We start from the raw sequence: 26175 nt of genomic DNA on the forward strand, positions 1-26175 counted from the left end.
CATACACTAACAAAGTTCCCCTTAATGAGAGGAAGTAAGTCCTCCTCCCTCCATCATTCACTACCAAACACAAACTCTAGCAGATCGTTATACGAGGTGTAGTAAGGAGGACCCCCACCTCTACCACACATACAGCAGTGCCCCTTTACTAAGTCCCTCAACTTTTTGTTAAAATACTCCCTTACTCAGTATACTCTGTAAATAAATCACACAGGGAGGTGGATTAAAAGGACAGCCGACAGGATGCTGGCCAGCTGTCTTATCTCATGGCATCTTCTGACAAGGGCTCTCAGAGTCCAGGATGGACGGCTGTTACTGGGGGGCTCCAAGTCCTCATTGGAGGATGGGCTGAGCCACTCCTAGTTTTCGCTCTGTTTGCAATAAGGCTCTTAGGTCATGCTTTTCTCAGAGCATCATGGGTCAAAGCAGGCCTTAGATCTGATGACCTGGTTCAGTTGATGACCCCTTCCACGGCAGTGGTGGAGATGAGTAAGGAGATGGGGGGGCAGGGAAGAAGGGATTCCCTATCCAGTGGCAAAGGGAGAGATGAATGAGGTTCCCAGGAGAAGGAAGGGGTTGAAGGAAGCCTCTATCCAGCAGCAGTGGGAGAGTTGAGTGAGGAGCTGGTGGGTTAAGGTGGAAGGGGTTGAGGGAAGCCCCTTACCCAGTGGCATGCTGATCTTCTCGGTTTCCCGGCCCTTCAACTTATTCTTTTTGAAGGTACCCTTCCTCTTCCTCACATCCGGCCTCTTGTCATTCATCTGGTGGATGAGCAGTGTCAACTCCCGTTCGAAGACCTCCAGCTCCCATTGTGCCAGCTCGTGCTCCCGCTGCCGCAGGATCTCTTCATATGACTTCTGTTCCAGGGCCGCCCTCTTCAGCTCCTCCTCCCGGCTCAGCAGCTCCTGGTAGAGAAATGGAATAAAGGTGGCAAGCATCAGACTCAAACTGCTTTCTTTGCTAACAAGGCACAGTTAGTCAGCACTATGGCACAGGTCTGTAAGTATGGGGATCCAGTTTCTCATCCCACCTCTGCCACCAGCTCTCACAATGTCCGCCAGCTTTTTTCATGTCTTAGTTGCATATTTTTTCCCTACACTCCATGGCAGGGGTTGAGGGAGGCTGGGCTTCCTACCAACAGGAAGTGGTCACTTATTTTTTTCTCACCAGGATACAAGAAGCAGGATTGGCTCAGGCAGATATTTTCCGCTGTGGGGGCTCTGATTTATCATTGTTTTTTATTTTCCTCAGCTCCTTTCCGTTTTAGCTAACCCAGAGTGGGAAAAATAGAGGAGAGAGAGACCAGACTTCATGGCAAAGAAATAGAATTTTGTTTGATCAGGGCAGATTCAGAGGAATCACCTGTCCCTCCACATCTTGGTTTCCCATTCTAGGCGACCAGCCATGCTAGTCTGGACAAACACTTCCTCATTTAGCTTCTCTGCCTCGTTGTAGCTATGAGCCAACCACAGGGTCTGAGCCACGAGCTGAGGATGGGCCCTTCTTGGCTGAGATTGAGAAACTTGGTAATATGGGACGGGATTAACACCCTGCTACCTGGGAGCAATGGGAACATAATGTCATTACAACTATTACCAAAGCAGGTGGATTAAACCCCAAAATGTGCCCCAAAATGCAAGCAGATGGACTCTATGTCATCCAGGCAGAGTGATCCAGGCCTGGTTTTGCCCCATTGCATCTATGAATTTGTAGTTTTCTGCCTTTCAGAGAAACTTAATTACAAATCCATAGAAGCAATGGAGTAAAACCAGGCTTGGATGGCGACCTTAGTGGAGCAAGAGCTCTGGTTTCCTCTTTCCCTCTCCCTCGCTGTACCTTCTCCTTGGCCCGCAGTTCATCGAACATGCCCTGGATCTCCAGCTTCCAGTCATCCTGCATGGAGTGGAAGGAATCCTGCGGCATCTCCTCCAGCACTTGGGCTTCTAGCGCCGTCAGCTGCTCTAGGATCAAGGCAAAGCTGGGTCTGCGGTGGGGGTCCTGCGCCCAGCACTCTGCATGGGAAGGGAAACAATGAAATCAAGCAAGATTGCTTCAGTCCGCCTCTCCCTCCCAACCATGGATGCTGCTGGCTTCATCCCCCTCCCTATCCTAGGGAGGGAGATGTAAATCAAAATAGAATTTAATCGGTCGAAAACTAAGGTGGCAGAGTTTAGGTCAGTGGGACAGACAGAGACAATCCTGCTTCTGCTCCCCAGTGCACAGAGAACTGTAGTTCCCAGCTGATAAGAAACAATACAGGAGGCACATACCAGGAGCAGCTCAGTCTTTCTATCCATACTGTCTTGAATAGGCCCAGCAGGCACTGAATGAGATAAGGCTTTCCAAAAACTCAAGGTTCAGATGTGCTGGAGAAAGCAGAGTTGCTTACCTGTAATAGGTGTTCTGAGGACAGCAGGATGTTAGTCCTCATACATGAGTGACATCATCAGATGGAACCCTGATGCTGAAAACATATGTCAAAGTTTCTAGAATATTGACTAGGCACACTGAGGGACTAGGCTCAATGAGGGACTATGAGGATCATAGTTGCCATGTCCGGGAGGGTCTGGGAGGATCATAGTCCCTCTATTCTCATGAAGCTATAAAGAGAGTCTTCGCCACTAAGGGAATTGGAGAATATGCATACAGAAGACCCTTGCCCCAATGATGGGCAAGGGCATCCGAGGCTGGTTTGCTGTCTGACCTGTACAGGGAGCAGAAACGAGGCACCTTCCTGTTGCAGGGGGATGTGAACAGATCTACATCTGGGTTCTCCCAGAGGCAGAATATCTGATTCGCTATCCTCTGGTCCAGGGACCTGCCCAGGTACATGGCTCTGAGCATCATTCCGTGGGACAGGATCCATGACCAGATCTGGACCGCTCCCTGACACAGGAAGTATGATCCCGTGCCTCCCTGCTTATTAACATACCACATGTCTACTTGGTTGTGTTAGAACTGTGGACCCTTGGACTGGGACGGGAGTTGGTGCTACCACTGAGGGACGGCCCCCAATGGTCCTCGTCGCCGGAAGATGGTGCAGGTGAGGACGACCTGGCTGGAGCTTCACCTATACCAGCCCTCGTTCCCCTCGGGTTGAACCCTTGGGTACCGGGGCCAACAGGATTTAGGTGCGGGTATCCTCAGTGAAGACGGGTCCAGAGGCAGGCAGAGGCAGAGTCAGGAATCCGGGTCGAGGCAGGCAGCGAAGGTGCAAAACGTAGAACCAAGCTGTAGGTCAGGGGCAGGCAGCAGACGAGCGGAGACAAGGTACCAGGCCAAGGATCAAGAAGGGCAGCACATGAGCAGAGACGAGGAAACAAGCAGAAGTCAGAACCAGATCAAGCCGAGGAAGCAGGAACGAGGAATGGCATGGAGACAGGAACAACACGAACAGGAACCACCGGAACAGGACTCACAGGAACAGCAACTAGCACTCCGAAGAGATGAAACCTGTTACCAAGGCAAAGAACTGAGGGCTGAGTCAGGGTTTAAATACCCCTCAATCCTGACGTCATCTTCGGGGGCTGGGCCATGGTTTCCCGCTTGGCCCCTTTGAGTCGGGCCAAGTCGCGTGCACGTGGAAGGAAGGTTGGCGACGTCCAGCAGCTGAGTTGGGAGTGGGGTGCGCTGCGCCGGAGACCTGCCGAGCGTCAGGGCAGGTAGAGGGGATCGGCTGCGGGTTGCCGTGTCCGGGAGTCCCAACAAGTTGTTGGTATGGATCAGGGCAACTTTGTTGGACAGCTGATCTCTGAAAACCCATAGTGCGTACCGGATTGCCCGAAGCTCCAGGAAGTTGATTTGACAAGAACGTTCCTGAGCAGACCAAAGACCCTGGATACCGAGCCCATATACATTAGCTCCCCGCCCCAGGGTAGATGTATCTGTGGTTAGAGCAATTTGAGTGGGCAGACTCCACAATGAGATCCCCTGTTCCAGATTAGAAAGTACCCACCACCCGGACAATGAGTTCCTGAGAGACGAAGCAACTCGGATGCAATCCTGGGGGCTCTGAGTGGACTGGCGCGCCACTGTGACCTCAGGGTCCAATAGGATCCTCGCATGTGTTAACGTGCCAGGGGAGTAACATGGATGGTTGCAGCCATATAGCCCAACATCCTCAACATGTGCCAGGCTGATACCTGCTGGCTCTATTGAATCTCTGCCGCCATGGGGATGACCCTCTGGCAAAGCAGAAAGGCCTTGGCCTGAGCCGTGTCTAGCAGGGCTCCTATGAAGTCCAACTGAGGTGACGGGCTGAGATGGGACTTTGGGTAGTTGAGAATCAACCCTTGTGATTCCAACACTGGGCTGGTCAAGCGCATGGACCTGATAGCCCCTGGCTGAGACATGCTCGACTGATCAATTGTCCAGATACGGGAACACATGCACTCCCAGTCTGTGGAGATGCGCCTCCACAATGGCTAGGCATTATGTGAAGACCTGTGGAGCAGTCACAAGCCCGAATGGCAACACTCGGTACTGGGAACTTCCAGTGACTGGGGAAGATCTCAATGTGAGTTTATATGTCCTTTAGGTCAAGGGAGCAAAGCCAGTCCCCTTTTTGCAAAAGAGGGATCAAGGTGCCCAGGGAAACCATTTTGAACTTTTCTCTTTTTAGAAACTTGTTCAAGGCCCTTAGATCTAGGATGGGATGGAGTCCTCCTGTTCTTTTTGGAATCAAGAAGTACCTGGAGTAGAATCCCCACCCTCTTTGCCCTGGAGGAATGCGCTCAACGGCTATGGCCGATAAGAGGGAGGAGAGCTCCACTTGTAGTACCTCCTGATGTGCGACCGGCCCCCAATGTGGGCATGGAGGGCAACTTGGCTGGACACCCAATAGACTTAATTGGTACCCCTGATGGATAATGGACAGAATCCACTGGTCTGAGGTTACACTGGTCCATGAAGAACCTAAGCTTGCCCCTGACCTGAAAGTCCATTGTCCTGGGTATGGGCAACTGGCTTATGATTCCTACGGCCTAGCCAAAGCCCCATCCCTGGAGTTGATTGGGAGCTGGCCAGGGTTTGGGAGCTCTCTAGTGCCTGGAATGGCCACAGGAGCTCTGATGGTGCTGACGGGATTGAGGAGGCAGAGGATATTTCCTTTGGCAAAAGAAAGATTTCCTGGGCCCCGGTCTCCACGGCCTCCTGGATGAGGAGGCCAGGAACGGAGTACTAGCAGAGAGTTGTTGGAGGGTTTCATAGTGGTCCCAAAGCTGGGCCACAGCATCCCTTCCCCTATCTCCGAAGAGATTCACTTCAGTGCATAGCACAAAAGCAAGTCTTTCCTGTTCCTCTGGTCGGAGATCCTAGGCCTTTAGCCGTGCCATTCTGTGGGTGCCGATTCTTGCTGCAGAGACTCTCGATGTTGTCTTGAAAATATCATATGTCGCACTGATCTCATGTTTTCCGCACTCCAGACCCTTGTGCACCAGCGACATGAGGGTGTCTTGCTACCATTGAGGCAGCTGCTCAGCCACCTCCTGCACTTGCTTCCAGACGTTCCACGAGTGCTGGCTCATCTAGAGCTGGTAGGCAACAAAATGAGCAATAAGCATGGCGCCTTGGAACGTCTTCCTCACAAAAGCGTCCATCGCTCTATGATCCTTTCCCGGGACGTCGAGGAATGTGTCTCAAAGTGCTTGACCCTCTTGAGAGCGGATTCAACTGACTGGTGAAGCAGCTGACGCTTATCGAATCTGGCAGCCTTCTGGACAAAGTAGACCCCGTCCGCCTTCTTGTTAACGGGAGGCACTGTGAGGGGGTGTTCCCATATTCTCAGCAGCAATTCCTTAAGGATCTTGTGTACCGGGACCACCATGATTTCCTTAGGAAGCTCCATGAACTGAAGGATCTCATGCATTTTGTGCCTGGCATCCTCCTCTGTCAAAAACTGAAAAGGGATGGCCTCCGCCATCACCCTCACAAACCCTGCAAAGGTTAAGTCCTCAGGTGAAGACTTCCTTCACTCATCTAGAGGAGAAGGGTCTCACGGGAGACCATCAGAGTCCTCAGAGGAGGGCTCTGTCGGATCATCACTCCAGGGGTCATAGGGATCCTCAACCTCACTATATGCTACAGGAGATGGGGCCCTAGGTGTTTGGCCTACGTCCAGAAGTGCAGGCACTGGTAGAATTGAACGGGGAAGGCTGCAGGCCTCGGCGTAGCTTCCTCCTCAAAGGAACCGGCAACAACCATCGTATCGGTAGGGGGAGGTCTCAATGCCCTGCTGGGCACCAATGCTGTCCCAGAAACAGATGCCAGATGGGTTGGTACCGTACCAATGTGCACATTGAGCTTCTTCAGAAGTGGTAGGAGGAGGAGCGGCATCGGCTCCAGTGCAGCACCTGCTCCACCGCCAGCTGGACTCAGCACTCCAGCTCCTCCTCGAACTTTGCCAATGCAAATACTGACTGGGAGGAAGGAGGGTTGGCCAGATTTTCCACAGACCCATGAGGGGGATCAGCGATTGCCATCAGGACCGGAGGAGACCATTGCAGATCTGGGCATTGATAGAGGATGGATGCTCCTCACCACGGGGGCCACTTGGGGGCATCACAACAAAAGCCGGTGCATCCCCATGCTTGGCACTATGCATAGACTGGGACCGGTGCTGATGCTTCTTAGGCTTCCCTTGATGCTCAGCCCAGTCTTTCCCCGGTGCTGAGGTCGAAGACAACAAACTGGCATCTTCGACCCAGAGGAGATTGACAAAGGTTGGTCTCCTGCGTCCCATCCACCGGAGACATCAACAGAACTGACGGTCCCGCCGATGTCAATGGCATAATGTCCATTGGTGCGGCTCTGAGGTCCTTCGATGCCGATGGCTCGGACTTCCTCAACCCAAAGACCTGATCCATCTTGTCGAGTTAAAGCCAATATCCCTCCAGACGTCATGCGATGCCCCCAGACAGAAGATGCACACCTCATGAGGATCAGTGATAGATATGGTCCTCGGGCACGGGGGGCAAGGGCAAAAACCGGATGTGGCCATGACAGGTTGAAACAAAAGGGCCGTAAGTTGAAAGCAATGGCAGTGGACATCGATGGCTGGTGGGCACCGAGGCACCACCTCCATGGGGGAAATTGACTGCGAAAGGAAACTTACCCAAAATACTGAAAACCCTGACTGGGGACACTATGGGAAGGCACCAAGAGGGACCCGGTGATGGATCAAAGTAAAAACAGCGAAAAAACATGAAGAGCAAAAGTTTTCCCCAAGGCAAAAAACAGCCAAAGTGAGCTCAATCACACAGTGAGGCTTACAGCTCCTCGGGAAAAACAACAAAAGAGACTGAAAAGGGACCCCGCATGGACATGTGGTATTGGGCATGCTGGGCTTGCTCAGTGTGTCTAATCAAAGTTTCGGAAATGCTGACATAAGTTTTCCGCATCGGGGCTCCATCTGATGTCACCCATGTGCGAGGATTACCCTCCTGCTGGTCCTCGGAGAACACAGAAGCTTGCTATGACCAGTTCCTGCTTACAGCCCATCTATGCCACAGTGCAGCTTCCTCACCTGCCATGAGCTGAGCGAACGGCTCCGGGCAGGTTGACGGGATGGGGAGCGTGAGCTTATTCACAGCCACGCCGTAAGCTACGGCCAGCCCATCGATGCCACGGTATGGGACCTCCCCGGTCAGCAACTCCCACAGCAGCACGCCATAACTGAAGGGAGAGAGAAAGAAAGAAGAAGGGCAGAGGGGGTTATGCAAAGGTGAAATGCTGAACCTTGGGAGAGGCTAGGTGTGCTTGCTTGCCAGACTCTATGCACTCTCCATCCTCTCCAGTCAATGGCATGCTGGACAGACACCATCAGAGCCAAGAGCTGACACAGCACCTTGTTTCTATTTTCGGCACATAAGCTGGTAGCACCTGGCACAGACTGCAGCGCCCCCCCCACCCAACCCCAAATCCACCCCCAACCAGAGCCAGATTTAGGCATAAGCAAGTGCCTAGGGTACTAAATTCTGAAGAGGTCCAAAAACTGGGATTCCTCCTGCTGCTCTTTGATTTCTGGAGGCAAAAACCTCCATCCCCAGTCTTCTGCCTGTGAGTGCCAGAATCTTAAATTTGGCCCTGCCCCCCAACACTGTGATAGCAACACAAAGGCCACAGCACTGAAGGATGCACCACCCCTGCACCCTTTACTCTGCATCTTTGAGGCAGCTCCAAGAGCCTTCGGCCTAGTATGCATGGCTGAAGAACCTTTTAAGCACCAAGAAGATGCCTAGCTGTATCAACATGTACACTTTTTATTCCAAAACATTAAAAAAAGTGTACAAATTTAAGACATAAAACATACTAGGACACAGACTAGCAATCCAACAAGAGAAAGGAACGTGGAACTGGATTTCTGTGCCCTTCTGGAATGGATTTTTGCTGCAGCCCCTGGGAAGGAACTAGATTTTGTGTGTTCTTAGAATTGACACAAGAAGCAAGCTACATGGGTGAAGAGGGAGGGAAGAGGAGACTCCAGACTGGATCTCCTGCTCTTCTACAGCAAACTCTGGATATAACCCTGGAGGGAGGTGGAAAAGACCCAGAACTGAATATTTCTGTTTTCCTGAAAAAGACTTGCTGCAGTCTCTAGGTAGGAGAAGAGACCCAGCACTGGATCTGTCTGCCCTCCTGGAATGGATTTTGGGTCCATTCCTAGGGAAGCTGAGGAGACCCAGCACAGGATCTTTCTGTTCTCCAGGAGCAGACTCAGAGTGCATCTCCTGGGAGAAGAATACTACACACTATTTCTCTGCCATCCTTGAATGAGTTCTGGGTACAGTAGAAGGGAGGAGGAGACCTGGCACTGTATCTTTCTGCTCTTGTGAAACAGACTCTAGGTGTAACCCTAGAGAGGGAGGAGACCTAGCATTTCATCCCTCTCCCTCCTGGAACAAACTCCGGTGCAGCCCCTGGGAGGAGGAAAGGGTGACCTGGCACTGGACCTTTCTACCCTCCTGGAATGGACTCTGGGTGCAGCCCTGTAGAGAAACTGAAGGAAAACACCTGCCACTTATATCTCTGCCCCTGGAACGGATTCTGGGTGCAGGCCAAGGGAAGAGGAGGTGGAGGAGACCCTGCACTGGTTCTCTTTACCCTCCTGGAGTAGACTCGGCGTAGGAACTGGGCAGGTCCTTACCTCCAGACATCACTGCCCTTGGAGAAGGTGGAGGACTTGATGACCTCGGGTGCCATCCAAGCGTAGGTGCCAGCTGTGCTCATCTTGGTGGTCTTGTGCCACTCCCGGGCCAGCCCGAAGTCCGTAATCTTTAGGGTCTTGTTCTCCATGTCTTCATTCTCGATCTTCTCCAACAGCAGGACTAGAGCAAGAGAGGAGTCACAGGTCAGTAGGCAAATGGGAGTGCAACAGGTTTTCAGGAGAACAAGACGGGGGAAGGGATCGGAAAAGTTGGAAAATCTCTTGGTGCTAAGCATCCAAACTCATAGATCACTCCCTGCATTGTACACAAGAAAAATAACCAAATTCTTCCATCCATTGCCACATATATACCACAAAACAGAGGTTTACCACCTTGTTTGCCTCCAATAGGAAACAGAGTAGAAAGACCTCTTGGTGCCCCTCAGCTGAGTTGGCTATGCAGTATCCTGAGATTGTGCATTCCGAGAATCAGTCTCATGAGGTGTTTTTTGGGTTTTTTTTAATAGCTGGCCACTGTAACCTGTATGGTTGAACGACTTCTTTATTCTTGCAGCCCCTGCAGGCATAGGGAGAGTCTGGATCAGTGGCCACTGGTTCAGGCTGGAGCTGTGTTATGTGCACACAGAAACTTAGGGCTTCAAGTTGTGCGTGCCCTTCCACCAAGCAGAACCATGACAGAAACTGCAGGCATGCCCTTCCACCAGATAGAACACGCATGCCAGGCTCCTGCAGTGGTAAACCTAGGCCCTCAACTTCAGCTAACACATAAGAACATAAGATATGCCATACTGGGTCAGACCAAGCCCAGTATCCTGTTTCCAACAGTGGCCAATCCAAGTCACAAATACCTGGCAAGTACCCAAACATTAAATAAATCTCAAACTACTGTTGCTTATTAATTAATAGCAGTTTATGAATTTTTCCTCTAGGAACTTATCCAAACTTTTTTTTTTAAGCCCAGTTACACTAACTGCCATAACCACATCCGCTGGCAATGAATGCCAGAGTTTAATTATCTGCTGAGTGAAAAAGAATTTTCTTCTCTTTGTGCCCCCTCCACATAACACAAAGTGCGCTGCCCCACTTGTCCTCCCCCCCCCCCCCCCCCCCGCCATAAGATTGCACCACCTGTTATTTCCAATCCAGAGTTTATTAATTCCAATGCAACCTAACAAATTAGCTCTAATCTGGAAAAACAAACCAACAGGCCGATACAGTAAATCGCGGCCGCGGTTAACCTGTTTCTAACCCGCTTTGTACGCACAATTTGGACGCGTATGTCTAACCCGCGATTCAGTATCCGGTTTTACGCGTCCTTACCGCTTCTTGAAATCGACACGTATCCCTTTCCGCCCGCGGCATGTATATGATATGTTAATGATCGGATTAGCTATTACCTTCGATACAGTAACGTGCGCCCAGATTATCGCCTTTTTAACCAGCTATTTTGCCGCGTCTTTAACCTGCAAATTTACCGCCTACCCTGACCCTGGCGTTAGTGTAGTGAACTTAGCCACCCAGTCCCAAACCAACCCAATCCACAGAAAAAAATGCTTCTCGCACAAGGGGGAAAAATTATTACAAAAAATAAAGCAAGGCGCAGGGCGAAAATCACTTCTGTATTATGCTCGGGCATCGGGGATTGCCAGCTTGACAAGCGTCAGGCAAGCCCCAGCAGCCGGCGATCGGCGGCAGGGAGCGCAACAAAGCACCTGTGCGCGCAGCTCCGATTTTCCGCCTCCTTTGGACGGGCAAGAGAGAGACGAAATTTCACGGGCAAACTTTCCCCCAGCCCACGCTCACCTGCCCTGGCCGCGGCCACGCAAGCCCCCAGCAGCAGCAGCAGAAGGGCGTCCATGGGTGCCGGTCTCCCATGCGGGCGCGCTGACAGCTCTGGAGCAGCCCCAGTGCTCTCTCCCCTCCTCCCGAGACGCACACCGCGGCTCCCCTGCCTCCTGGGGGAAGCCGGCAGCGAGAGCGGCTTCAGCAGCCCGGGGCGGATCGGGCGCTCCCCATGCGAGGCGGCTTCCAGCAGCCCCCACCGGCAAAGGTGCATGAACGCAGGCCTGTACATCCAATTTGGGCGCTCAAGGCAGCGAAGGCGCATGAACGCACGCTGTGACCTGGGACGTCCAGCCGGGCGCTCAGATCACGGCGTGCGTTCATGCGCCTTCGCTGCCTTGAGCGCCCAAATTGGGCGTACAGGCGCGCGTTCATGCACCTTCGCCGGCAGGGGATGCTGGGAGCCGCCTCGCATGGGGAGCGCCCGATCCGCCCCGGGCTGCTGAAGCCGCTCTCGCTGCCGGCTTCCCCCGGGAGGCAGGGGAGCCGCGGTGTGCGCCTCGGGAGGAGGGGAGAGAGGACTGGGGCTGCTCCGGAGCTGTCAGCGCACCCTCACAGGAGACCGGCACCCATGGACGCCCTTCTGCTGCTGGGGGCTTGCGTGGCCGCGGCCAGGGCAGGTGAGCGGGGGCTGGGGGAAAGTTTGCCCATGAAATTTCGTCTCTCTCTTGCCCGTTCGAAGGAGGCGGAAAATCGGAGCTGCGCGCACAGGTGCTTTGTTGCGCTCCCTGCCGCCGATCGCCGGCTGCTGGGGCTTGCTGGCGCCGGGCGCTCAAGGCAGCGGGGTCTGTAGGAGAACCATCCATTTTCCTGGTGGAATGACATTTGAAATGACAGGTACCAGCGCACCCAGGATACTGTATAGGCGCTGTATACCGCTCTATACAGTAAAATGGATTGCGCACGCCTACCACTTCATGGACCCGCTTTGGACGCTGCTTGCATTTGCGTCTCATTTGAATACTGTATCGAGCGGTATGTGATCCAAACTGTGCGCACTGCTGCACTCTTTCTTACGCATCCTTACTGTATCGGCCTGCAAAACAGTGGAACACATAGGCCACAGCTTTATTTGAACGAAACCCCAATCTAAGTTACTGCAGCACTCACCGCGTGGAGACTTTTCTTATTATATTTTCTTGCATTTATTTATGCCCGCCTATTGCCCCTCATCAAGCCACGGCATGCAAGATGTTCAGGGACTGGAACAGCTGTGCTGTCCCTACCATTTATTATTTCGCCATATCCCCAGGCAAGCCAGATCCCTGCCTGAGCTCTTTATTCTTGTTTAAACTGTATTCACATTTTCTCTAGCCACCAGATATTTGTGGTCCGAGTACTTGGGCTGTCTGAATTGAACTAATATTAAATACCCACCACCAGCCCAGCTGCCCCCTAACCTAATGGCACTTGAGCGCCTCCCCCCCACCCATTTTAACTGTCTTCCTTTTTGGCTGGTAAGCTGCTGCCTGTTACGGCTGTGACAAGCTCCTACCCTTAGCCCCAGAGTGCTGGATGTTCCTTGGCTCACTGGGACTGCGGGTGCAGTGGGATCAAAGCTTTCTGCTGGCCCTTTGCCTCTTCCTCCGCTATTTGCTTGCCCACCCCTGACCTGGACCTTTTATCCCCCCCTTTCTGTCTCTCCCAACCCTTACCTGCCTTGACCAACTGGACTGGTATAAGAAAATTATTCCTTACCTGCTAATTTTCGTTCCTGTAGTACCATGGATCAGTCCAGACAGTGGGTTATGTCCCCCGTCCAGCAGATGGAGTCAGAACAAAGCTTCGGAGGGTGCTGCCTCATAAGCCAGTGCACTCTCTGAGAAGTCTCAGTATCGAGAATATCAAAGCTATATAGAAAGAAGGATGGATCAAGCTACACAACCATTGATGACTATGAATAAAAATTTATATGTAACAGATAACCAAAACTGGTGTCAAGAGTGAAACTTGCATACAGCACTCTGAGAAACAGCCCCTTAAACATAGAGGTTAACAGCTGAATAGAGTGAAACAGATTCGCAAAGTCATAGGGAAGTCGAGCAGTAAACCCCAATCTCCAAATTTCTTAGGGAGGGCGTCTGGACTGATCCATGGTACTACAGGAACGAAAATTAGCAGGTAAGGAATAATTTTATTTTCCCTGTACGTACCAGGATCAGTCCAGACGTTGGGATGTACCCAAGCTTCCCTACATAGGGTGGGCCCCTAAAAGCCCTGCTCGAATGACACTGTCGCCAAAGTAACCGGAGATAGACGACTGGAGCTGTAAGCGATAGTGCCTTGCGAATGTATGTAAGGATTTCCAGGTCGCCGCACGACATATCTCCTGAGTGGAGACAGCCTGGCTTTCCGCCCAGGACGCCGCCTGGGATCGGAGAGAATGAGCCTTGACCTCCAGCGGGGGTTGCCTACCCGCCCCAATATATGCCACTACAATCGCCTCCTTGAGCCAGCGAGCGATAGTTGTCTTTGTCGCCTTGGAACCTTTCTTTGGTCCTGACCAGAGGACAAAGAGATGATCCAAAAGACGAAAGTCATTGGTGACCTCCAGGTACAGAATCAATATGCGCTTAACATCAAGTCTTCGAAGATCCCGTGAGTCATCCACGGAGAAGGAGGGTAATTCTACCGTCCGATTCAAGTGAAAACCGAAACCACCTTGGGCAGGAATGAAGGTAGGGTTCCTTGCATGATAAAGCTTGTAGTTCGGAGACACAACGAGCAGAACAGATGGCCACCAAGAAGACCATTTTGAGTGTGAGGTCTTTTGAGGGTGGAGGAACGCAGGTGTTTGAAGGAAGGTCCGGCAAGGATCCGGAGAACTAAATTGAGGCTCCAGGAGGGACAAGGATTCTGGACCGGAGGCCTCAAGTGCTTTGCCCCTTTGAGAAAACGAACTATGTCAGGGTGAGAGGACAGCGGCAGGTGTTCCTGCAGATGAACCAAGGACCATAGGGCCACGACTTGGACCTCAAGGAGTTGTAGGCGAGCCCTGTGTCCAAACCGCCCTGAAGAAACTCAAGGATCTGCGGCATGGAAGCCGACCTCGGACTTGTGGAATGAGAGATGCACCAGGACTTGAAAACTTTCCAGACTCGCACATAAGCGATGGAGGTTGATGTTTTCCTAGCCTTTAGGAGGGTCATGACTACAGCTTCCGGGTATCCGCGGCGTCGGAGCTGCCTCCTTTCAAAAGCCAGACCGCAAGACAGAAGCGTTCTGCCTGGTCGAAAAATACTGGGCCTTGATGCAGTAGACGCGGCAGGTGGCCCAGGTGTAGGGGTCCGTCCACCGCGAGGTTGATCAAGTCCGCGAACGAAGGACAGCGTGGCCCTTCCAGCGCTACCAGAACCACTGGGCCCTGGTGGACCTCTATTCTTCGGAGGACCTTGCCCACTAGTGGCCACGGTGGGAACACGTAGAGAAGGAGATGGCGAGGCCAAGGGAGGACCAGCTCGTCCACGCCTTCTGCGCCGTGGTCCCTTCTGCGACTGAAGAATCTCAGCGCTTTGGTGTTGCGAAAGGTGGCCATAAGATCTAAGTGAGGGGTCCCCCAGCGATGAATGAGGATCTGCAATGCCTCCTCGTAGAGTTCCCACTCCCCGGGATCCAAACGTTGTCGACTCAGGAAGTCCTCCTGGATGTTGTCCACACCCGCAATGTGGGAGGCTGCAAGGTGAGAGAGATGGATCTCCGCCTAAGACATCAGGCGGTCCGTTTCCAAGGAGACGTGTCAACTCCTCGTGCCCCCCGGGGGTTGATGTACGCTACTGTGGTCGCGTTGTCCAAGAGGATCCTGACCGCCTGATGTTGAACGAGAGGAAGAAATTGTTCCAGTGCCAGACGTACTGCCCTCGTTTCCAGGCGATTGATGGGCCACGCGGCTTGAGACTTTGTCCACAGACCCTGTGCAGATCTCATCTGGCAGACTTCTCCCCAGTCAGTCAGACTGGCATCCGTGGTGACTACCACCCAGTTTGGGATTTCGAGGGGCATGCCCTGCACCAGATAGAGCGGGTCTAGCCACCACAGGAAGCTGTCCCTGGCAAACTGGGGGAGTGGGAGGACGAGCTGGTAGTCCTGTGAGACTGGTTTCCAGCGCGAGAGTAGCGCCTTTTGTAAGGGGCGCATGTGTGCAAAAGCCCAAGTTATGAGATTGATAGTGGATGCCATGGATCCCAGCACCTGCAGGTAATCCCAGGCTGTGGGCTCGGGGAGAGTAGAGAAGCGATGCACCTGCTCCTGAAGTGATTGCACCCGGTCCGAATGCAGGAAGACCTTGCCTTTGGCCGTGTCGAAGCGCGCCCCCAGGAACTCCAAGGACTGTGATGGAAGAAGATTGCTCTTGGTGAAGTTGACGACCCAACCCAGGGATTGTAGAAGTTGCACCACCCGAGTGACCGCTGCATGCCCCTGTGCCAGTGTTTTGGCACGGATGAGCCAATCGTCCAGATATGGGTGAACTAAGATCCCTTCTCGTCTGAGGGCTGCCGCCAACACCACCATTACCTTCGTGAATGTTCGGGGGGCGGTCGCAAGCCCGAACAGGAGGGCTTGGAATTGAAAATGCTGACCCAGGATCTTGAAGCGGAGGAAACGCTGATGAGCTTTGAGGATGGGAATATGGAGATAAGCCTCCGTCAGGTCCAGCGAGGCAAGAAATTCCCCCCGGTGGACTGTCGCTATCACTTACCGTAGAGTCTCCACCGAAAGTGGAGGACCTTGAGGGGCTTGTTGACCATCTTGAGATCCAGTATCGGTCGGAAGGAACCCTCCTTTCTGGGAACCACAAAGTAGATTGAGTAGTGTCCGGAGCCCACCTCCTCGGGAGGTACTGGAATGATAACCCCGAGAGCCAGGAGCCTGTCGAGAGTCTGGCGAACAATAAGCTGCTTGTGTGGTGTTCCGCAGGGAGAAAAGAGGAACCTGTCTCTTGGAAGTCTTACAAATTCCAATGCGTAACCTCGTCTTAGGATGTCTAAAATCCACCGATCCGAGGTGATGTGGATCCACTCCTCATAGAAGAGCGAGATGCGCCCCCCCCCCCCCCCAATCCTGGGGGTCGAGGAGTGGATCAGTCTGGCATCGAGAGGACTTGGCAGGAGCCCCTTGGGCCACCCCATCCCTAGTTGGTCTGCGGCCTCGAAAGGAATGAGTCCACGACTGAGACCTGGAAGAAGGCGTCCTAGGTGTCGTCTGTCTAGTGGTGCGGGAGCGGCGTTGCGTGCGAAACCTACTTCTGGAGGGATTAAAAGACCTAGGGGATCTGTGTCGGTCCTCAGGTAGACGATGTACCGCATTCTCACCGAGTAGCTTGATGATCTGGTCCAAATCCTCCCCGAAGAGGAATTTCCCTTTAAACGGAAGAGATCCTAACTGTGCCTTGGATGACGAGTCCGCCAACCAGTTGCGCAGCCACAGGAGGCATCGTGCTGAAACCACCGACACCATAGACAGTGCCAGGACTCACAGCAGGTCGTACAATGCATCTGCTCCAAAGGCTATAAACACCTCCAGGCGGTCTGCCTGACTTGCTTCCTCCGGTGGTAGAGCCTGAGAGGTCAGAAGTTGCTGTACCCAGCGAAGCCCCGCACATTGCGCGAGGGAGCTACAAATGGCTGCTCGGACCCCGAGGACGGAAACCTCAAACACCCTTTAGAGACAGACCTCCAGCTTCCAATCCTGAAGATCCCGCAGGGCCGTGCCTCCCGTGAACGGGATAGTCGTACGTTTTGTGACCGCCAATACTGCAGAGTCCACCAGGACCCAGGAACATGAGGGCGCAACTGATCGCGCGATGGAGGCCGTCCCATCGGGATGAGCCTCGAACCTGGCTCCCCGCATGCAGAACATTGGTGCGCTCTCGGCATGAGAGCCAGGAGGGAGAGAGGGGGGGCCGCAAGGGAACCTGTGCTGCGGGCAGCGGGTAAACGCGTCCGCTTGTCACTCCGACCCTGGGCTGAGCAATGTGCTCTCTGCAGACGGCAGCCCCAAGGAATGCGCGTCTCAGGGCCGCGGGTCGGGCCGCGGCGGGGGGGGGGGGGGGGGGGGGGTAGGGGCTGAACCCTTCAGCTATCACCCCCGAAAAACGTCGGTTCTAAGGAACCTAGAAAAAGAAAAGGAAATTCACACAGACTTACCCCACAGAATCAGGCCTGTGCCGAGAGAAGGAAGAAACAGGCTAGCCCCAAAGGAAACAGAACTATCTGCAACTTAGGAGCAACAAAACTGCCTGCTCTCTGTGTACAAATTTTTTCTTTTTCAATTAACTTGATCCATCCACAGAAGAAACAGAACAGAAACGGAGAAAGAATAATCTCTCTTCAATCACAGGGGAAGCCAAGGTTCCCCTACTCCTATCTGCTGGAGTCAGAAAGATACTGAGACTTCTCAGAGGGTGCACTGGCTTATGAGGCAGCACCCTCCGAAGCTTTGTTCTGACTCCATCTGCTGGAAGGAGGACATAACCCACCGTCTGGACTGATCCTGGTATGTACAGGGAAATTAAATTTCCCCTCCAGCTTTCTGCCCTGCCCCGCTCCTTGGGACTTTGACCCACCTAGCATTTTCCCTCACCACAGGGGGGTCCCAACAGCTGGAAGCTGGAACCTCCTTTTAACTAAAACTAGTGTGGGGGAGGCTAGGAGTGATGGCTGTGGGGGTGGCTTTGGCAACTTCATATACCCAGAAGAGCGAAAGCCTTTACAGCAGGGCGTACCCAGACTGGGGGTCGGGACCCCAAATGGGATCACAAAACATTTAGCTGGAATCTTCAGTGTCTCAAAGGTCAGAACTCTTCAGGCACCAGCACCAGCATTAGTAGAAGTCAGCATGGGGGCTCTGAGCCAGCACTCACTCACTGCCCTCTGTTGGCCCTGCCCCTGCATGAGTTTCTGAGGTGACGGGAAGCCCTGCATGAGGAGAGATCAGGACCACTGCAGGGTCTGTGCGCTTGCACTGGCTCACAGGCCCAATGCCGACTTTCATTCCTAATGCTGCTGCCACTTGGGGATCAGAGTCAGGTTTGGAACCAGCAATGAAGGGAAGGGTGGACTGAGCACGTACAGGGAGATTGCCACTGCTCCTCGTTCTTCACCTGCTACGGAACGTACACAAGAGAAAAGTATCGCCCCTGTCAGAAGCTTGCCCTCTCTTCGTACCAGTTGTCATCCACTTTTGGCCCAGACTCATAAGGAACAAGTTGCCGCTGACTATGACCGGGGTGGGGGGGGTGCTTAGAAGTGGGGCTGTTTGAAGGGAGGGATCAGATGCAGGAGGGGTTTGAAGGTTGGATCAGCTGAAGAGGGACTGGCTGTAGAGGGTAAGAGGGTATGTAAGAGAAGAACCAGGGGTGAAAGTTGGGAGGGATATGAGAGGAGGGTTGGAGGGGATGAGGTGAGGCTGGAAGGTTAGAGAGAGGAGATGGACAAAAGGGTGAGAAGGAAGGGATGACTGAGGATCAGCTGGGAAGATATGAAAAGGTTGGATGGGGTAAGAGAGGGGATGTGATGAGGAAGTGAGAGGAGTTGAGGGATGTAAGAAGTGCTCTGTTAGAGGGGCAGAGGTTGAGAGAGGAGGTCTGTTGGAGGAGACAGAGGTTGAGAGAAAGGATTGAATGTGAAGTGATTATTGATAATCACCCTGATAATTTTGTTTTTGTCATCCTCTGGGTTCATGTGAATTTTCAAGTTCTAAAACGGAGTCACACTGGCTAAAAGTTTAGGAAGCCCTGGTTTACAGGCCTCTTCTGGCTTATTTGCTCTAGAACTTTATAAGCCCCTGCCTGCCTCACACTATCCCCTCCACAGCAGTTACTGTACCTGTTTATTGCCCCTGCTTCCCTCCTCAGTAGTTATTTTATCTCTTTATTGGCACTCTCCCCTCAGAGTTTCCGGTTTATCAGTTTATTGACCCTGTTTTTCCATCTACCTCTCTCTCTCCTCAACAGTTCTATATCTGTTTATTGCCCTTGCCACAAAGTCAGGTATTAGAACAGAGGCAAAGGAAGATAAAGTGACTCCCCCCTCAGGGTCACACAGAGAATCAGAGGCAGAGGTTAGAACTGAGGCACAGGAAGATAAAGTGACTCTCCCCAGGTCACATACAGAGTCAGTGACAGAGCCAGTGATTAAGGTGGATGATTCTTGCCAGGCTCTCAGACAGTTTCCTCCCTGCAGGGGAAGAAGCTGAAGTCACATGATTTCACTTAGAAACGGCAGCAAACTTTCCTCCTTAGTGAGGTGGCACCCAGGCCTATGGGGGAAGGGGAGAGGTGCAAGGACAGAGTGGGGCTTCCTGGCCCACAGGGCTAATAAGGGCCTTCTGCGTCACTGCAGAATGAAGTTGCTACATTCCTTCCTCTGGGCAGAGACCTGACAGCGCAGTTCACAAAAATCAGGAAATATAAATTTATCCTGAGTTTCTGTGCAGCAAGAGAGACAAGTTCAGCGTCAGTGCAGCTTTTTCACATTGCATAACTACAAGGAGCCCAGCAATGATGATCCCCCTCCTCTCTCACATTATACAGTAATACTGAGTAAAATGACTGGTAGGCCGTAGGACGCATTCCTGTATCTGTCCCACGGTCTCCATAAGCGGCCCATTGTGCCCTGGTCCCTGCAGCTGGCGAGGCTGTAGGAGGAGAGGGGGATGGAGAATCAGAACTTTGACAGCACTCCTGAGACACCCTCCACCATAAAGAGCCAGCTCTGGGGGTGCTTGACCACCCCCCCCCCCCCAATATTGAATGAATTCCTTCATTATGTGCAGGGAGGGATAATTAGTGTTGAGTCTAGCACCCCCAATCGTTTTGAAATGTTGGCATCTTTGCCCTCCACCCCCGCTCCAGACCACCACCACCCTGTAGACCCAGCTGCAGAGCTCTGTACCTCTATCTGATCTCAACTTTTGAGTTCCTAGAGGGAGATCACCATTCAGTTCTGCCTTTCTGCTACTCCTGCCTCTTCCCCTACAGACCCCCATGTATCTCTGGTGCAGATAGCAAAATGAAAGTAGGCACCACAAATACCACAGTGCACTTAGGATGGGAGGGAGGAAGTGTAGAAGTCAGAGTGCCTTCAATAAGCTGGTTGCTCAGCAGGCTCTCCCCCCTCCCCCAGTCTAGGCATGCTGGTGGTGTCCCTATTGTTCTGGAGGATGGGGATCTGGGAGCAGGAAACCGGTAGAAGAGCCAGCATTAGCTTTCAGGAAACAGAGCTGGGCGGCCTTGCTGTGGACGATTGTTGCAGTTTGTACCGAAATACCCCTCTCTTCTGAATCTGCTCAGACCCAGGCTGGTTTTGCCTCTAACAAGCCTGCACAGTGAGTCAGTTTCACTTCTAACAGGAACTCTTTCATGCACCATTCTCAGGATGCTCTGAAGCTGGAGGTGGCATGCAGAGGTTCACTCACAATGAGCTGAAAGTAACCAACCATCTGGCTTATGCAACTCCTTCTCTCTCTGCCTCCCGCACTCAGACTGTTGAGCCCCGAAGCATTAATGATAAGAGGCATACGCATTGCTTTGATTAGCATACGTACAGGGGTTACCAGGTCCTCAGCCATAAAGCTTGCCGGCGAGACAAGAGGAGAATGAAACCAAGCTCAGCGTTTCTCCCATCTATGGATCTGTAGTTTTAATTTTCTCCGATACAAGCAGGACCTACCCTCCCATAGATGCAGGGGGAGTGTAAAACCGGAACCAGATCAGTCTGCCTTCTATGGAACAACCACCCCATGACTCTTAAGCCATCAGCACAGCCACAGCAGGAGGGAGAGTGTTTGCCTCTCTCAGATAACCCCAGGGTTTCCTGTGCTGGCAGATGCTCTCCTGATGCTCCAAGGGAAGAGGAAGGCAGGTTGGAAAAGCAACTGCCCTGCAACCCAGTTCCTGCAGGGAGACTTTAGGCCGCTCCTGGCATTCTGACACACATGCCCACTCACCAATGGCATTCTGGTCCTTATGGTGAAGATTTTAAATGAGAGAAAGAGGGCTGCAAATCCCACAAACCACTGCAAAGTGAGAGTAAGGTGTAATGCTGCTCTTCTGATCTTCATCCGAGCCCCACGCAGGCATCACACTGATACACAGAAAGCAGGAATACAGCAGGAAGAGCAGATCTTGGGGTTAGAGATTATTTTTAAAAAGAAGAAAAGCAATCATATTTAAAAAATCTGTAAGAAATAAATGTTATATTAGGATGAGACAAAAAGCAAGGAAAGCTAGTAATAAGACCACAGACAAACACCCAGCAGGAGGACAAATAGTGGAATGGTTAGAGCATGAGCTGCAAGCCACAGTTCAAACCCCACTGCTGCTCCTTGTGACCTTGGTCAAGTCACTTCACCCTCCATTGCCTCAGATACAAACTTAGGGCCTCATTTACTATGAATTTTTCCCATAGACCCAGAATGATTGAAAAGCTTTAGTAAAGCAGGCCCTTAGATTGTGAGGGACTAAGTAATACCTGAATATAATCTGCTTTGAAGTGTCTGAAAGGCGGAATATAATCAAATAAAAAAGAGAGGACCCTTTTGCAATGGAGAACAAATCACTGATAGTGTATTGGCCCATGTTTGTGATGATATCAGTTTCCAGGATTGCTGCCAGAGACCCTGTCTACAGTACAGTTTGCTATCCTGCCTAAATCTTTGGGGAACTAGAGGCTGAGAGGTGGGGGAACAGCCTGAGCACAATGCCCCATTCTGAGGTTTCTCTAACACACAGCACCCCCAGAAGACACAGACTATTACCCCAGGCCTTAAATCATAAGAACATAAGAAATTGCCATACTGGGTCAGACCAAGGGTCCATCAAGCCCAGCATCCTGTTTCCAACAATGACCAATCCAGGCCACAAGTACCTGGCAAGTTCGCAAGCACTAAGTAGATCCCATGCTGTTGATGCCAGTAATAGCAGAGGCCATTCCCTAAGTCAACTCGATTAATAGCAGTTAATGGACTTCTTCTTCAAGAACTTATCCAAACCTTTTTTTAAACCCAGCTACACTAACTGCACTAACCACATCCTCTGGCATCAAATTCCAGAGCTTAATTGTGCGTTGAGTGAAAAATAATTTTCTTTGATTAGTTTTAAATGTGCTACTTGCTAACTTCATAGTATGCCCCACTAGTCCTATTATGTAACACCTGGGTTCTAATCTTTGGCTGTATCGCTGACCTGCAGCTTGCTGGGACAGGTTTTCAGAAAAAGGATGGAGAGGGAAAGTGAAAGGTATTTTGTATGTAAGAGGGAAGGATATAAGAACATGAAATACTGGGTCAGACCAAGGGTCCATCAAGCTCAGCATTCTGTTTCCAACAGTGGCCAATCCAGGCCAAAAGAACCTGGCAAGTACCCAAAAACTAAATTTATCCCATGCTACTGATGCTAGTAATAGCAGTGGCTATTTTCTAAGTCAACTTAGTTAATAGCAGGTAATGGACTTCTCCTCCAAGAACTTATCCAATCCTTTTTTAAACACAGCTACACTAACTGCACTAACCACATCCTCTGGCAACAAATTCCAGTGTTTAATTGTGCCTTGAGTGAAAAAAGGAGGTAGGGTATGGTGTGTGTAGGAGGAGGGTGGGGTATTTAGTGTGGATGGGAAAGAGGTGTATTTAGGGGAAGGGCAGGAGTAATAAAGGGGTTGGGGAGAAACTGGGTATTGTGTTTGTGTATATGGAAGGTATGGTATTTAGTGAGGGTGAGGAGGGGATGGCCTACAGCAGATTAATGTGGAGGGGTGGGGCTATTTAACAGATGGGGAGCAGCAGAGGCTTTTAGTATGCAGGGGTAGGGGCAGCATATTTCGTGTGTAAAGGGCATTCATCAAAACTGAAGGTGGTCAGAGGTATTTAAGCATGCAGGAGGTTTTTAGCATGCAGAGGATTGGTGCAGGATTATTTAGCATGGATAGGTGAAGGAAGGGGATGGGAGGTATTTAGCATAAATGTGGTATTTACTGTTAATTGGGGAATAGGCAACGTACTTAGTGTGCAGAGAATTGTGGAAGCGTATAGTGTACAGGAGGTCGAGTGTAGTATATATATTGGATGGGAGGGATAGTTGAATTTTGCGTGAAAAGGTTTGGAACAGGACATTTAGGGACCAATGCAATATGAGCACGTAGAAAACGGGTGCTGGTATTGAGTGCTCGTTTTCCTAATGCGTACGCATCCACCTTTCCTGGGCATGCGTTTCAATATGTTAACGAGGTACCGCACTACAAAGGACGCACTAGGGATCAACTGTGCATCCCTAGCACATCCTTGTCATTAGGTGCCCCGGAGAGGTAGCTATGCACAGTTTAGGAAAATGGATGCTCGTAAATTGAGCAGCCGTTTTCCTAATCTGACCATCAAGACAATTTTTTTCCTGATGGTGCTTTCTGTGGTTCCTCCTACTTAGTATCGTGACAATATTAAGAAGGAACCACAGAAAAACAGTATTTTCTTCTTTTTTTGTGTAGATTTGGGGCGCCTCAAGACAATGCCAGTTCCAGGGCTAGCGGAAATTTGGGGTGCACTGTGATTTTTTGCTTCAGGGGTATTATCCTCATCTACATAACATTTACATGTGATGAGCGCTATTAGCTATGGGAACTGCTAATCCCATTATTGCATTGGGAGTTATTCTAGCGTGTCAAGCTGCGCGCTACGCTGAGCGCACTATATTGCATGGGCCCCTTAGTATTCAGGGATCGGGTATTTAACATGCAGGTAGAGAGGTGGGGAATTTGGCACAGCTGAGAATGGGTATTTAACATGCAGGGGGATGGTCAAAATATTTAGCATGGATTGAGAGGGATGATATTTAGCACAATGGGGGTCAGGTTGCAAGGGATATTTAGTATAAAGGAGTATTTAGCGTGCAGGGGAAGGATGTGGTATTTAGGGTTGATGGGAAGGGGATCAGACCCAGGATATTTAGCATGCAGCTGGGCGGAATGGAGTATTAGTGTGTATATAGCGTACAGGAGCAGGGTATCTAGCCTGTAGGGGCACTTACTGTTGTCGGACTTGAGATCCCGGTGGATGACGGGCACGATGGCCTCGCTGTGCAGGTAGTGCATGCCGCGGGCGATTTGCACGGCCCAGTGCACCAGCACGTGTGGGGGGATGCGTCGTCCGGCCAGGGCGCGGCTCAGGGCCCCCCCGCGGGCGTACTCCATCACTAGGCACAGGTTGGGCTCCTGAAGGCACACGGAGCGCAGCGCGATGATGTTGGGGTGCTGCAGCATGGCGAAGAGCCGCGCCTCCTGCCGCACGCGCTCCGCCGTGGCGCCGATCTCCTCGTCCGGATCCTGGCGGGCCGCTTTCACCGCCACCGGTTCGCCGCGCCAGCTGCCTCGGTACACTTTGCCAAAGCCGCCGGCGCCGATCACCTCCTCCAGCCGCAGCTCTCCAAAGTCCACCTCAGGTGGGCGGCCCGGCTCCCCCTCCGGCCCGGCGCCGGGGAGCGGCGGCTGCGGGGACACGAAATTGCAAGGGAAGATGCCCAGCCGCTCGTTCACCCGGCCCGCCCACCAGCCCTCGTCTCCGGAGACAGCCGCGTCCCGCGACAGCACCTCCACCCGGTCCCCCCGCCGGAGGGTGAGCTCGTCCTGCTCGGCCGCCTCGTAGTCGAAGAGGGCGGTCCAGAGCGGAGGACCAGGACCCAAGCCCGACGGCGGCGCGAGGGCGGCCTTCAGGAGCAGGTTCCGGATCGGGTCCATCGTAGCCAGCGCTACCCAGGCCGGCTCATCGCCACTGAGCGTACGAAACTCGGCCCAGGGCCGGGCATTTCCTCATTCCCAGCCGAGACTGGCGGGGGAAAACCATCCGTTCCCGGGCTTCTCCCCCTTCACCCGCCCCCAGCATTCACAAAGCTCCTCCTGATCAATTTCACCGGTGCATCCTGCAAAAGGTGCCAGGTAGTCCCAATAAAAATTGTTTTGTCTTGAAGCTCGCTCCTTTGGGGATCTTTCTTTCTACATCAGTGGTTTAAAAATGCAAAAACCTCCATGCCAGAGTTTCTCGGAAGCCGAGTCTGCGACCTTTTTTTTTTTTTTTCTTTTTTCTTAATGTTCTTTCGGCTTTACGCCTTGGATCTCTTTAAATTTACACACCGACAAACAAAACTCAAAAAAGTCTTTTAACAAGCCACATTTTTCACTCGAGAGAAGGGGCGGAAACCCCTCCACAAAACAATCTCTCCAGGGAAGAAAAGGAATCCGTCACGACTTACTAAAGTCAAACTAATGTAAAATTTCCAGCGAGCACAAAGAAATCCTCTTCCGGAGTCCGAGTCCCGGTGACCGGTCCATGTGCGGGCAGAGACGGTTTCGGGAGCTGGTTTTTTCCCTTAGCCAGAGCGAAACTTACTTGAGAGATTGTGATCTTTGTGTGTGTGTGTGTGTGAATGTTTTTCCTGTTCTTGGGGGAGGGGAAGCTGCCTAAAGGAAGGAGTGTGACATTGCACACAAAATCCGGGCAAACCCGACCAGCACAATGCCAGAAGGGAAAAAAAAACAAAACAGAGAGCCACCAGCCACTTCCTCTGGGACTCCGGACACAATAACCGGCCCTGGCTTCCCCGCTCGGCCCTTCCTGTTGTTCTGGAATCAGGGCTGCGTCCCCTTCTCTCTTGCACTTTTGCCCCAGAGGCGTCTCGATGGGAGGGGTTTGCCACTGCAATTTGCTTTCTTTGCTGGGCTGGCGACACATCTGCAGATATGGGTTCGTTGACTGGGGATTGTTGGACAAGTTTGGGGATTTTTCTTTCCAAACAACTTTTGCATTTTTGCTTGCACTGCAACAGGTTGCCTGGATTTCCAGGACGAGGAGATTGACTCGGTTGCTGTCGCCAGCACAAGCATGTTACCACGCAATGCCAGCGTGGTGTAAGCTCGCCCCCCCTCCCAATAACCTTGTCAGTGTCAGCTGGGGATCGCAGTGTGATGTGAGCTTCCTTTGAGGCAGTGCCCTGTCGACATGGCTAGGACTCCAGAATTGTGAGCTTCTCTCACACAGCAGTGCCCTGTTAGCAGCAGCAGCAGCAGTATGAGACTACTCCCAGCAGTACCCACATCAGTACCAGTATGTGGCAAGCTTCCTTTCAGCAATACCCTGCTCAAACTCTGACTAGTGAAGCAGGATTTAAAAAAGGTTTTAGAGGAAGAATC

At 52.0% G+C, this 26175-nt stretch overlaps 1 protein-coding gene across 1 annotated transcript in view; it reads right to left on the reverse strand.

Annotated features, from left to right (window-relative positions):
• The window catches only part of MAP3K11 (mitogen-activated protein kinase kinase kinase 11), a 50269-nt gene extending 24333 nt beyond the window's left edge, over positions 1-25936 (reverse strand). The window contains exons 1-5 of the mRNA XM_029612170.1: positions 24021-25936; positions 9143-9323; positions 7523-7671; positions 1837-2012; positions 665-905 (exon numbers count right to left, since the gene is read on the reverse strand). Of these exons, the coding sequence (XP_029468030.1) occupies positions 665-905; positions 1837-2012; positions 7523-7671; positions 9143-9323; positions 24021-24726 (1453 nt within the window). The 5' untranslated portion in view covers positions 24727-25936. The remainder of the gene's footprint in view (positions 1-664; positions 906-1836; positions 2013-7522; positions 7672-9142; positions 9324-24020) is intronic.
• Between the last annotated feature and the right edge of the window lie 239 nt (positions 25937-26175).

The sequence above is a fragment of the Rhinatrema bivittatum genome, chromosome 8, assembly GCF_901001135.1.
Source record: "Rhinatrema bivittatum chromosome 8, aRhiBiv1.1, whole genome shotgun sequence".
In the NCBI taxonomy this organism is placed as follows: Eukaryota; Metazoa; Chordata; class Amphibia; order Gymnophiona; family Rhinatrematidae; genus Rhinatrema; species Rhinatrema bivittatum.